Raw genomic sequence first — 14,587 nt, 5'->3', positions numbered from 1 at the left:
GCAAGATTGAAATTGTATATGTAAGATTTAGAGAAAAAGGCTTTTAATGAAAGGCAGGATTTTTATTTAAAAATGTAAATCATTTCGGAGTATAAAGCACAGACCCTGATTCCATGCACAGATGGTACATAGCCAACGCTATAAACACTTGAGTACTCAATATAGATTTGTTTGGTTCTGTAAAAATGTTTGTAGATAAGAACCATTTGTTACCTGTAATAATAAACTTATCTACGTCACCTGAACATACAAGTAAACATTTGACGTACACACCCACTTCTCTAGACCTATCCCTTTACAAGGTTACCTTCCTGATTACCTACAGATACCTAAATATATACTCACAATTTCTTGGGCAACACTTCCAAATATAGAAAAATATTTACTAGTAGAAAGGTTTCTTTTCTTTACAATTATTTGATATACCAACAAGAACACTCCGAGATGTGAATGATTCTGAAAAGCAAGCTTTACAAACTTTCAGTGTTGGTTGTTAGTAATCAATCTCCGTTATCATCAGAGAACAGTGGATGTTCCAGACATGTATAATGGTGATAACGCAAATAATTCAAAATAAAGTGAATTCTGTGGACCATCTGCAGTTCATTGAAAATATGACAGAGTATAAATTCATCGAGGAATGGATCACCTGAGAGGTTAAATGACAATGGCCTGGAATTTGTCAATTCCTAATTATCACTATCTACTAAAATTGTGATTGTTTGATGTTATTGTCGAAAATAATTATAGAAACCCGAGCATTTATCAAGATAAAAAAACCACGCTATTGCAGCTGGATTTCCTATTTACAATAAAATCTTCATTCAGGAAATTCCTAAAAACAAATCTGAAATTTTACTACAGAAAGTTTTTAGAGGTTGAACTGAAAATATTGTAAAAAGATCTATGAAGTGATGTGTTAATACTTAAAAAAGTTAGTTTCAATAAAATTTAAGTCATCAAGCAAAGACAAAAACACTAAAATAACACCAGCTATGAATGGTGCAGCAATTTTGTTTCTAAAGCTTATATAACCCACCTTCTTTTTAATCTGTGGATCTTTCTGATTGTGGTTCTTCACATGCTTGCGCAGGGAACTTGGATCAGTATATCGTTTGTTGCAGCCGGCAACCTGGCATGCATAAGGTTTCTGAAAGGTATCACAAGTATCAATAGCATTAGTGCAAAAAAAAACGCCAGTAAATTTAAAAAAATAAGAGAAATTCTTCAATGTCCTACTTTGTGATATACCTAATACTTTAAAGACATTTATAACACATACACTATAAGTTCACACTGTAACATTTGCTGAAAATGTAGAAATGTTTCCTTTTCATGAAATAGAAATATGAAGTTTTCACAAGCATAATAATGCTATACTGAAATAGAATTTCTAGGTGCATACGGTTTGAAAAAACCCCAAATTTTTCACAGAAGTGAACTGTTCTTATTGACATCCACAATTAACATATATGTATATTTAAATAGATTTAAGTAAGGGCTTAGTAAAGTACTGGACTTGATGATATTCCACTGTTTATACACCTGCTTGTATATTTACCTGAGAGAGGTGTGGCTCTAATTTCTCATTATTACTTACACAGGATGAAAATGCTTCCACAGCATTTCATGTATCAAGCAAGATAAATGAATTTTATATAGAAAAGTAAATAAAGCCTTCAGAATCTTTTGTCAGATTAAAATAAATTATTTGAAATTTTGCCAACTAGTAGTGGGATCAAAGGTAGGTTAATATTTCTAACAATCCTATTTGATTCTAGTGTAGCACAAAAACATGCCCTCCACATCTCTCACCTCACAGCTCTCACAGTTTCAGTCTTGACTGACCATCTTATCTGACTCTACTGTCGCACAAAAACATGCCCTCCACATCTCTCACCTCACAGCTTTCACAGTTTCAGTCTCGACTGACCATCTTATCTGACTCTACTGTCGCACAAAAACATGCCCTCACCTTACAGCTGATATTCAATGGTCAATTCCTTGCGTATGTTTTAAGGGCTGATATTCAATAATTAATTCCTTGTGTATGTTTTAGAGACTGATATTTAATAATAAATACCTTGCGTATGTTTTAGGGGCTGATATTTAATAATAAATACCTTGCGTATGTTTTAGGGGCTGATATTTAATAATAAATACCTTGCGTATGTTTTAGAGACTGATATTTAATAACAAATACCTTGCGTATGTTTTAGAGACTGATATTTAATAATAAATACCTTGCGTATGTTTTAGAGACTGATATTTAATAATAAATACCTTGCGTATGTTTTAGGGGCTGATATTTAATAATAAATACCTTGCGTATGTTTTAGGGGCTGATATTTAATAATAAATACCTTGCGTTTGTTTTAAATCATTGTAGAAATCATTGGAAGGTTGAAAATGACTTAGATATGACTGATCTGCATTCAGCTGCAGTAGTTAATCTTGAGGAAGCAGCTGAAGAGCTTTTGTCTGATTTAAGTTTTAAGAACAGCTTTGAAATGTCTACCAATGAATTCACCATACTCAAATACCACTATATATTAATTTTCAGCAAAATTGAACAATATTTATATTTTGACCAGTCGGAAGCTGCCAATCCATTGCCATGGCAACTTTTTAAAAAATCTCTTCAGGGGGCACATCTGTACTGAACATTCCCAAAAAGTTTTTAAAAAAATCCGTTGAAAACTGTGCGAATGCATAGCTGGACAAACTTCTGTCTATGAACGGACGGACGAGCTGATTCCAGTATACCCACTAAACTTCGTTGCGGGGGATATAATTAATGACAAAGTATTACACAGTAGGTGTCAACAAAACTGTTTTACTCAACAGAAACCTTACAATGACAAGCAGATCTTGTTCTGAGTCAGCACTTGATTTGGTTAAACTCAATATCATCAAAACAAATTCAACTAACTGAAAACCGTTCAAAATTAACTTATATCTAACCTTGTTTTTGGATATATTTGGGATATATTTGGGATGTATTTGGGATGTATTTTGGATGTATTTGATGTATTTGGGATGTATTTGGGAGATATATTTTGGATATATTTGGGATATATTTGGGATGTATTTGGGATGTATTTTGGATGTATTTTGGATATATTTGGGATGTATTTGGGATATATTTGGGATATATTTGGGATGTATTTGGGATATATTAGGGATGGATGTATTTGGGATGTATTAGGGATATATTTGGGATATATTTGGGATGTATTTGGGATATATTTGGGATGTATTTGGGATATATTAGGGATGGATATATTTGGGATATATTTTGGATGTATTTGGGATGTATTTTGGATGTATTTGGGATATATTTGGGATGTATTTGGGATGTATTTGGTATGTATTTTGGATATATTTGGGATATATTTGGGATGTATTTGGGATGTATTTTGGATATATTTGGGATGTATTTGGGATGTATTAGGGATATATTTGGGATGTATTTGGGATGTATTTGGGATGTATTTTGGATGTATTTGGGATATATTTGGGATGTATTTGGGATGTATTTTGGATGTATTTGGGATATATTTGGGATGTATTTGGGATGTATTTGGGATATATTTTGGATGTATTTGGGATGTATTTTGGATGTATTTGGGATATATTTGGGATGTATTTGGGATATATTTTGGATATATTTGGGATATATTTGGGATGTATTTGGGATGTATTTGGGATATATTTGGATGTATTTGGGATATATTTGGGATGTATTAGGGATATATTTGGATATATTTGGGATATATTTGGGATGTATTTCAGATGTATTTGGGATGTATTAGGGATATATTTGGATGTATTTTGGATGTATTTGGTATGTATTTTGGATATATTTGGGATATATTTGGGATGTATTTTGGATGTATTTTGGATATATTTGGAATGTATTTGGGATATATTTGGGATATATTTGGGATGTATTTGGGATATATTAGGGATATATTTGGGATGTATTAGGGATATATTTGGGATGTATTTGGGATGTATTTTGGATGTATTTGGGATATATTTGGGATGTATTTGGGATGTATTTGGGATATATTTGGGATGTATTTGGGATGTATTTTGGATGTATTTGGGATATATCTGGGATATATTTGGGATGTATTTGGGATATATTTTGGATATATTTGGGATATATTTGGGATGTATTTGGGATGTATTTGGGATATATTTGGATGTATTTGGGATATATTTGGGATGTATTAGGGATATATTTGGATGTATTTGGGATATATTTGGGATGTATTAGGGATATATTTGGATGTATTTGGGATATATTTGGGATGTATTTGGGATGTATTAGGGATATATTTGGATGTATTTTGGATGTATTTGGGATGTATTTGGGATATATTTGGGATGTATTTGGGATGTATTTTGGATGTATTTGAGATACATTTGGGATGTATTTGAGATACATTTGGGATGTATTTGGGACGTATTTGGGATATATTTGGGATGTATTTGGGATGTATTTGGTACAATCATCACACTTAACTACAGTGATGTTGTTGGTTTCTTAAAAAACACATCCTTTCTTGACATCATCAAATGAGAAAAAAACATACATCAGGCAAATTTTCAAGTGAAAAAATAGAGTTTTTCTATTTCAGAAGTTGATGTTCTGTTGGCTTGAACTGATCAATGGTTTTGATTAATGTATACTGTACAGTACGTGACAGGCACCAATGATACCTAAGAAGTTATCCAAATTGTACTTACAAAGACACAGGTGTCTCTTTATAGTAGACATTGTGCAACCCTCAATACCCATTGTAAGTGCACAATATAATTTTATATTGTCCTACACAATATCCTTGTCAACAATATCTCCTTGACTCGAGCATTCCAGTGTCGATCAATCACACTGCTTTGTTTAATTTTCATCCAAAATCCATTATCTTCAGCCATCATCATTTTCATTACATAGTACATAATCCATTGGCTCCGATGAGTTTTAGGATCTTGTTTCTGTCTACGTAAATTCCATGTAATTGTAAACAAATAAGAAATTTTCTTAGGTTCATAATAGCACCTACAGCTTTATTTACAGAGAGACAGAAATGGACTAGGCAGTACCAGTATGTTTCCTGTTATGTAGGTCAGTGCTATTTAAATCTTATTTTGGCAATCAATATCCAAAGCTCTCTTTCTTTTTTCTGTATTTTGTATGTACACCTATTTAACTTTGTTTTCTTATATCCATTTCAGGACTTTAACTATTTATTCTCCTTGACAATAGTGTCATTAAGATAATGTTAATTGAATGGGATATGATCCAACATTATGATTGAAGAGGTAAAATCTCATATCTTTATAGTGTTATGCACCTTAATTTGTCCTTAAATATTAAATCATTATTTTTAATGAAAACAAAAATAGAACTAAAAAAAAAAAAAACAATTCTCAAACAGAATTTTTTTAAACAAACTAGAAACCATTTACTTTGATAAAATATCTATCAGTTCTTAGTCCTACAACAAACTGTTAAAGGAACAACAGGATCGACTAGATAGGAAATGTGCGAAAAACTCATCAGATGTAAAATATATGAGAAACTTGGCAAAAAGAAAGGAAATGTGAGAGAGACTTACTGTATCGAGATGTGTTCGTTGATGTTTGGCTCTATCCGAGGAGTTGCTGAAAGCCTTGGTACAGCCTATATGTGTACAAACATATGGCCTCTCCCCTGTGTGGGACCGCAGGTGGATCTTAAGGTTCTCCAGACGCGAAAATGCTTTGTTACATCCCTCAAACTGAAAAAAAAAAATCAAACTGCAGAAAACCATTTTCAAAAATATTCAATTATATGATAGTGCTGTAGGCTAGTTAACAGATAATGTTGTGAGGACTGAACTTTGATGTAAAATTGTAAATATTTTATTTTCATATCTGTTTTAAGCTATTCTCCATCTTTATTTCACTATGTTATAAATGCTTGCATCATACTTTTCACAAATTAACTTGAAAATTTGCAGAAACACATACTCCTACATCAGTGTTTGGCTATCATGTTCTCAAGCCTAGTTAATATTACTAAGTATATGTAATATCAGACAATTAACCATATGACTGATGAATTAAACAATTCATTTCACAAACATGTAAGAGCCCATTATGGGAGGGGTTTAGTGTTGCAGCCACGTGTTGGCATGCTGTTGACGAGTTTCACAGTGGACCCTTTGACAAAAGGCCATGCACAAATGCACCATAGAACTATTGTAAACTAGTGTTATTGTGTGGGACTGGATTTTGGTTTCTGATTGACAGAACAAATATCCTTTCTTCATGGAAAAATTCCATTGTTTATTGGCCTCAAAAGCTGATTCTTTTATGTAAAGGGCAGTAAATAGCAGTATATAATTTTTGTCCAAATAATGAAGTTCGATCATTTATTATCCACTAAGAAAAGTCTGTGAAACCATGTGTTGATTTGTTCTACAAAATTATTCCAAAAATCATTATGTATTCTCTAGAACCAATCATTGATCTTCACTAATCAATTACCAGATATCAAAACAGTATCTAAATCTATCTGTAGACAACATTGTATTCTGAATAATGTGATCAGGGTTGTTGTGGAGAACGTGCTGATTCATGGCTGTCGCTAGCTAAGAGACCCAAATAGGACATGTCATGGATGTTTGTCAACAACAAATAGCTCTCCTCAGATAAAATACAAGTACCAACATCCAAGTCTAGTTCACTTTAAACTGTCTCCTTTATCTTCACGCCAAATACTTTTCATATTACTTCCTTAAAACTCAGTTTATTCAAAATAAATCTCACGTTGTTGGTAATTTTTTCACGGTTTTTTTAAATAAACATGAAGCTTAGAAAGTAAAGTTTGTTGAGAGCACAGTGTAGAATTAAAGTTGAGTTGTAGACTAAGATTCCTCCAGACCCTGGCATTTACTGATAGCCTGGAGTGGGTACCCCCTCTAAAACTTCCTCCTACAAAACTAAACCATGTTTGAAGTGCTAGGCTGTTTTCAAAAATTCATCTTAAATAACAAACGTTTTTATGTTTCTTCAACAAATGATATTAATATATGCTGTTGTTTAGAATCCTAGTTAAGATTATTTAGTATGAGTTGTGAGGTCAGTTAAAGGTTACACACTATCTTTGATAATCCAGTCCAATGCTTGTGTATATTAGCTTATCCTACTCTTGACTTAATACACAAGGCCAACAAAATCAAACACATAGTCAGCCAATCATTTCACTGTGCAAGCTAATTTAGACAACTAGAGAAAATTGTGGTAATTTCTGTGAACTTCTGACATGGACAGTTTTCTGAGAACCATCATCACCTAATTATCTGGATGTCACCATTGCTTTACAAAATATACAACCACAAAAGTCCTAAAAATTCATATTTCAAAAACAGCACAATAGATTGAAGGTATAAAGATCAATACAAATATCTCCTGAACCATATGAACATGTCTTGATATTCAAGTAATGTTAAATTGATGTGTCCATCTCATATCATAAAAAGTAATGAAATAACGGAAACAATTAATCAATTTCTGTTCTAATCATGTATTTTCACAAGCTGGTTGTCATTAGCCCTTTTATCTTGGTTTTCATTTCATTGACAAATTTTGGAGAAATTTCACCATAAGGTTACTAATAATGAGTGTTCCAGATGATGGATTCTGAGAAATTGGAGACATAATGTTTGTAGGTTTTTTTTCAGTGTCCAGGTAATGTAATATGGGACATTAGTGACCAGATAGTGCATTGTGGGATATTACAGACCAGATAGTGCAATATGGGACATTAGTGACCAGATAGTGCATTGTGGGGCATATGAGAACATAAATTGCCTTCTGTGACATCAGATACCAGGTAGTGCATTGTGGGGAATTAGAACCAGATAGTGCATTGTGGGGAATTAGAACCAGATAGTGCACTGTGGGGAATTAGAACCAGATAGTGTATTGTGGGGAATTAGAACCAGATAGTGCACTGTGGGAAATTAGAACCAGATAGTGCATTGTGGGGAATTAGAACCAGATAGTGCATTGTGGGGAATTAGAACAAGATAGTGCATTGTGGGGAATAAGTGACCAGACAGTACAATGTGGGGCATAAGAGACCATCATTGCTTTCTGTGACCTCAGATACCAGGAAGTGCGTGGTGGGGCATAAGTGGCCTATAAGTACATTTTGGGACATTTGAGACAGGCAGTGCATTGTCGGATGTAGGGGACCAGGAAGTGCATTGTGGGAAATTAGAGACCAGACAGTGCATTGTGGGGCATAAGACACAAGGAAGTGCATTCTCAGAATAAAGCATATCTGATTTCTGTGCCCAGCTGAAACATTACTGTAATTTTGATCTGAATTGAAATTCAATAAAATGTAACACTGCCATTCAAAATCAACAGATACTGGTCAATAAAGTGAACTAGATGGTTGATACTTCTGTACCTGAAGAGTCTTGAACAGACAAATGATTAGCTATTGTTATGTTCAACAGCAAATCTCTGAATAACCTGGAATCAATCTTTTGAACGGAAGTGTAACACATGTGTCAGCAATGAATTTAGAGTCATCAGAAATCCATCATGGCAGCTTAATCAAAAAGGTCTACTCCAATTAGTCCAGCTCAGGGCAAGGTTATCAATAATTAAATCTACTGTCCAACCTGATAACAAGAAATACAAACCTACTCTCTTAAAAACATAAAACTTGTACATCTGTCAGTCTCTCTGATCTAACAGCTGAGTACTAGCCAAGGCCATACATACTTACTAAAATAAACTACACTTGGTATGGGACCAGCAGGATTTTGACCTTCATAATTTGTTTTGCTTAAAAATACATGTGTGGAAATAGCTTTGGTGTGTATAGACGGAGGTATTATGGTATAATTGTTTAATTATAAATGTTGATGTAATACAGTCCAACACAGAACACACTGACAACAATGTATCTCCCTGTCTAATGATAACACAAAATTTGTATATAAAAATAAAAAAGCATTAAATATTTAGGCCTAGAAGTAAATGAACATTGCTTAGTAACAGGACAGCATGCTACAAATGAACCAGACAATGTTATGATACTTACTGTGCATTTGTTTGGCTTTTCCCCAGAATGTACCCTCATGTGAATGAGTAACTTGTATCTGGCATTGAAGGGTTTATAGCGGCGCTGGCACCCTGACCAGAAGCAGGTGAAGTCTTCACCCTTCCTCTGGTCAATATGTGCCTTTTCTATATGACGAACAAGTTCATCCTGTTCCTTAAACATGAGATTACAGTCAATCCATCGACACATGTTTTGTTTCTCTCCATTCTCATCCAGCTCTCCATCTTCACACATGTCACTGCTCAAGAAGTTATTTTCATTGATAATATTACTGTTGTTCACCATATTATTAGTATTGTTGTTAAGCTGCGACAGCGGCTGCAGAGCTGGTGCCACTTGCGGTACCATATTGTTGTGCTGAAAGTTGTGCTGTTGGAGAGGTTGTGTCACATGTTGTTGCTGCTGTGGTGGTGATGTGTGCATGTGCGGGTGTTGTGTCGTTGGCATATGTGACATCTGTTGTTGCTGGGAGGTTGGTGTTTGGCCGTTATTCTGAACCACAGCCTGTTCATAAGGTGGAGGTGGACGTCCGACCACAGCCAAATTGCTGCTGATGTTAGTACTGGATGTTGTGTTGTTGGCCTGATGGTTATGTTGATGTCCAAAATTATTCATTTGAGAATAACGCATATCCTCCATTGCACGTTGCTCAAAGGAGGGAACATCACTCTGCTGTACAACAACCTGGTTACTGACAATATCAGGAAATATGTCAGACAGGTTCTCATTGATGCCAAACTCGGGCTCACGTTTGAAACCGCTGTGTGGAGTAAAACTGTGTCGAGGCCTTGAGGACCCAGACCCAGAGTACGGACTACCAGAACTACCTCCCCTGTTGCTCCTGCGTGCAATTAAGTGACCAAAATGGCCAGGCTGAACTCCGGGCTGTGGTGACACACTTGTGGATGAGCTACGAGACCCATTTATATATGCCACCAAAGATGTGGGCGACGTCCTTATAAGGGAGTAGAGATCCACTCCATCAGAGCCAATTGGAGAGATTGACAGGGCACGCTTTGTTCCATGCATCCTTACATGTGCCGAGTTGCGTGGGCTTGACGTGAAGTTGGAGCCAGATGGTGATGTCTCCATGTGTTGGTATGGAGATAGCGAACAGGTAGCACTAGGAATCATACCATTGGAGCAATTGGATTGGCGATCCATTTCACTTGCTGTAGTAACAGAGGTGCCATTGCTGCCATTCTGGACATGTGGCAAAGGCTTATAAGGGTTCCACTCACTCTTAGTGACAGGGAAAGGCTCTAAGAAAACATGTTTGTCATTCCCATTGAAAGATGGCGTTGTTACACGATCCTGCAAGGTTGGGGTCTGGGCCGAGGGTCGTGGAGTTGATCTGATGCTGGAGACTTCACTGGGTGTAGGAGTGGACGTCTCCAGACGGTTGGGAATGTGTAAGTTCTGTTGCTGTACAGTTTGGTTGGATGGCTGAACTTGATGCCCTACTGATCGGTTGCGTGGATTAATTCCCATACACATTGGTCCCATCATTCCATTCATATCTGTAAAAAAACAACAGACATGGCCTATGTAAAGCTGAGAAACTAAAACAGCCCTTAAATTACCCACTTTTCCCCGGTGTATCAAATGAGGATCTCACAAAGGATAAGGCAGGACAATCTGACCACATATAGGGATATAAATTAACAAGATGTGTGTGGAAATCCATCTTAAAATATATGGCACATGAGTGCAATCTGATCACATGTACAGTAATAATTTTTTATGATAATTCATTAATGGTGATTTCCTATCTCTTTTAGTTTTCTGAATATGAAACAAATAAAATATGTTTGTGTATCATGTTTGTTATTGATTATGTAAACACTATCATTCAAGCCACATCTAGGGACACTAAAAGAAACATGTTAACTATCAGCATACAATCAATATATATGATGTCCTCCTTATTCCCACAGCCACTGCCTCTTCATTCTCCTCCATTAATTTGTATATCATTGATTGGTTAGTGCCACTGACCCATGAAACGTTTACTCATGTGATTTCTGACAACTCAGCTTGAATATACCCCTAATCATCAGCTCATCCACTCACAAATGGTGGAAACCGAAAACATGAATGAAATGTCATTTATAGTGTGTCTATCACATAATTATCATAGCAAACTCACTGACTAATACAATAGGTTAAAGTGATATTTTATTGATAGGAAGACTCTTTTCATTTTCATGTTTTCTTAATTGAGTGTAAATACAGTTTAAAAATCTGATTCAAAGTCTGCTTAAATCCTCATAAAAAGCTTGAATATGTTAGCATGTACTAGTTAGATCAGCAGGCTCGGACATGACATCTACACCTTACTGAAATAAATTACATTTAAATACCATCAGCTGTTTACCACATGAAGTTTAAACATTACACAATGTATGAACTTATCACTAAACAATTGATAAGTTTGAAGTTTATTGATTTTAAAGCTAAAAATATCGCCAATACCTGACTGTTCTTAAGACAAGAATGGTTACCCCACTCTAGAAAACAGTTTTGAATAGCTTAAAATCCGCTTCATCTTGCTATAGGCAATTGGACTCTAAAATGGCTTAAAAAAGTCTGCCATGTTAGTAAGATGACATTAGGGCCCTTTTAAATCTTTGTCTGGTAACATCCTGCCATAAACCTGTCACAAACACCTAGTGGTTCAAGCCCCCGGTTAATGGTGTATATCCCACATGCCAAAGATATAATTTCTTACTGAGAACTTCATTATGTAATTAATATTCAGTCACAAAAACAGATCTATGCCAAAGTCAAGGAAACATGTAATTGTTTTGTCTACCAGATGGTCAAAGGTTTTAACCATGGCCGAAAGCATAGTGCATCTAAAAATAAAGTCTATTAAGAATTTTCTAGTTTGTTAAGACATGCTAGTAAAAATCATGTCAAAACCAAAATTCTCCAATTCACTTTGACATGTTAAGGTAAAGTGTTCTTGTAAGTATACATTGTATCTATCAAAAAGGAGACAAATACTGGCATCAATTTTTGAACAGTTGCCAAATCATGTCAGTGAAAGTTGTTTCAATATCAGTTCAAGTCATTGTTGTCTGTGATTTTGTTGAAAAATCAAAGCCTTACTCGAACTTGCTGGATTCTATTGAAACTTGTAAGTTGTTCAAGTAATATTGTTAGTCTTATTTAAATAAATATTTTTCAGTTCATGTCGGTTGTGTTTTGACAGCAACCTTTAACTATCCAAAAACAATACTGCTGACCTCTTTTGGAGTGTCTTCAAGCGATTTAAACTTTTCAAAAGAATTCCAAGCACGTTCCATTCCTTGAAAAGTATTTCAGAACATTAAAATATGATTTTTGTCACTTAAAATCTTGAACGAACACTATTCTTGGAGCAACTGAACTCCTCTAACACAGTTAATATTAAATCATTCTTAGAAGAAGCATATTTGCCTCAGTTTCAATAAAAAAAGAACCCACTTCCCTGTTTCTTTGGAGAATGTGATTAAGCAAATAAAATATTTTCATTTTAAATGCTCCTAATCCCAAAAGTGTCGTTAATTTTTTCTTTAAAGAGCAAAATTTAAAGCTCTGGGGATGACTATAATCAATACACATAACAGATCAAAAGTGGGGAGGCAAAAAACCATGTACAGTTTGATCACCAAATGGGAGTGTTTTTTGAGAGGGAGATATAGACGTGATAAGAGAATATGTTGAATGTTAATCCAGTAACACCACTGCTAGATCAATTGTATCCATTCTATTATTCTGTTTTATTGTCCAATCTGCATTTAAATCATTGTTTATCTGGAGCACACTCCCGTAAATAAAACATCAACTTCTGTGCTGCGGTAACTAGCTGATGGGATTGCAGTGGATTGGAGCCCTGATTTGGCAGAGACAGTACACAAGGGCATCCATTGGTCAATTACTTGAGCCATACTTTAGATTCTCTAACCTTCTGACTTCCTTCTTCATCCATGCTCATTATGAATATAGTAAGATATTTAGTATAAATCAGTATTTTCAGTCACGAAACTTATATCTGACTCAGCTGAAAGCTTAGATCACACAGTTTTCATCATGAGATGATAAAAGCTTTCTCAGAAGCAATTTTATTTATCATGATTTGAATTCTTTTGTAGATAATCACTAGGCTAGTAGATAAATACATTACAGGAGAATATTGATGGTTAATGACATGGAAGCAGGAAAACTTGCATCATCGTACTAATCTATCAATATTTTTTCATGAAATTTTCATTATTTTTGTTTTTGTGATAACAAGATGTCTTCTGAGATGTTTCTATATCAACATATTACCTTTTTTAGAGTTGAAGGAACTTCTTCACATCACTTTAAATGATTAATTTGACAAAAATTACTTGTCCAAAAACTTACTTAAATCTATACTGTGTAATGTCAAATATTAAGTGAATTTTAATAGACAATTTTTTTCAATTACTCAAAAAAATAAATCTACTGATTCAGTGAGATTAAGATTTGATTTCAGAATATTTTATTGTCTTGGTGGTATTGACAATAGGAATTGGGCAACAGGCAGAGCCTATGAAAGCCCTCTCCTTTGAGATTAAGATGCACCAGTAAATTAGATATCCTATATATAAAAATATATATAAATATATCCTGCAAGTATCATAACAATATCATTATAATACAATGTATTACAGTTACCCAGGTTTACATTGGATGTTTGTTGAAATGTCACTGACAATCCTTCAGTTTTATCCCTCATACTGCCTTAACATTGAAACACCTGTCTTTAAAACCAACATTTTCTACAGGTATTTTTTAAACCCCCATAAAAGTGCTGTATTTTAAGAATTTAAAGTGTTGATAATGTCTATAAGACAGTTTAGGGATATCAACCTTCCAAGAATGTTGTTGGTTATCATTGAACATGTCATTCAGGGGACAATGAAGAGGTAAAAAACCCATCTTAATTCACCTGATGTGACACTGTATATGACTCAGAACAAAATACAATGAGTCATTGAAAGAATGGTAAATCAGTAAAAATTTGCCAAGTAATGCCGGTCGACCAGTTTTACTAAGATTTGCCAAGTAATGCCGGTCGACCAGTTTTTCTAAAATTTTCCAAGTAATGCCGGTCGACCAGTTTTACTAAAATTTGCCAAATAATGCCGGTCGACCAGTTTTACTAATGCTACTAACGCCTAAAGTAAGAGTTAAAAAAATCAGCCGGACACAAAACCATGAAAAAAAAAATTTTTGCAATGTGATAAATCCTGAATATTTTTTGTCTAAAATTTTCCTATCCTCATTTTCACAATGGAACTTGTCTCTGCTAATTAGATTATCAATTTTTCACTTGAATTATATAGAGAAAATTAAAAAACTAAAATTTCTTCCTAGAAAAAAAAATTCTTAAAAACCCAAATTACTTAACAAGAACAGCATTTGTTTTTGTTT

General features: G+C 34.4%; 1 protein-coding gene across 1 annotated transcript in view; it reads right to left on the bottom strand.

The window, feature by feature from the left end:
- The window catches only part of LOC132554119 (zinc finger protein GLIS3-like), a 34,669-nt gene that overhangs the window by 13,390 nt on the left and 6,692 nt on the right, over positions 1–14,587 (bottom strand). The window contains exons 3-6 of the mRNA XM_060218419.1: positions 9,476–10,659; positions 9,119–9,445; positions 5,631–5,792; positions 1,040–1,150 (exon numbers count right to left, since the gene is read on the bottom strand). Of these exons, the coding sequence (XP_060074402.1) occupies positions 1,040–1,150; positions 5,631–5,792; positions 9,119–9,445; positions 9,476–10,659 (1,784 nt within the window). The remainder of the gene's footprint in view (positions 1–1,039; positions 1,151–5,630; positions 5,793–9,118; positions 9,446–9,475; positions 10,660–14,587) is intronic.

This window comes from Ylistrum balloti, unplaced genomic scaffold (assembly GCF_031769215.1).
Source record: "Ylistrum balloti isolate Yb309-2 unplaced genomic scaffold, AGI_CSIRO_Ybal_v1 Utg370380, whole genome shotgun sequence".
NCBI classification, from domain to species: domain Eukaryota; kingdom Metazoa; phylum Mollusca; class Bivalvia; order Pectinida; family Pectinidae; genus Ylistrum; species Ylistrum balloti.
Note: the sequence above shows the minus strand (reverse complement) of the source record. Positions and strands in the feature narration are given on the sequence as shown.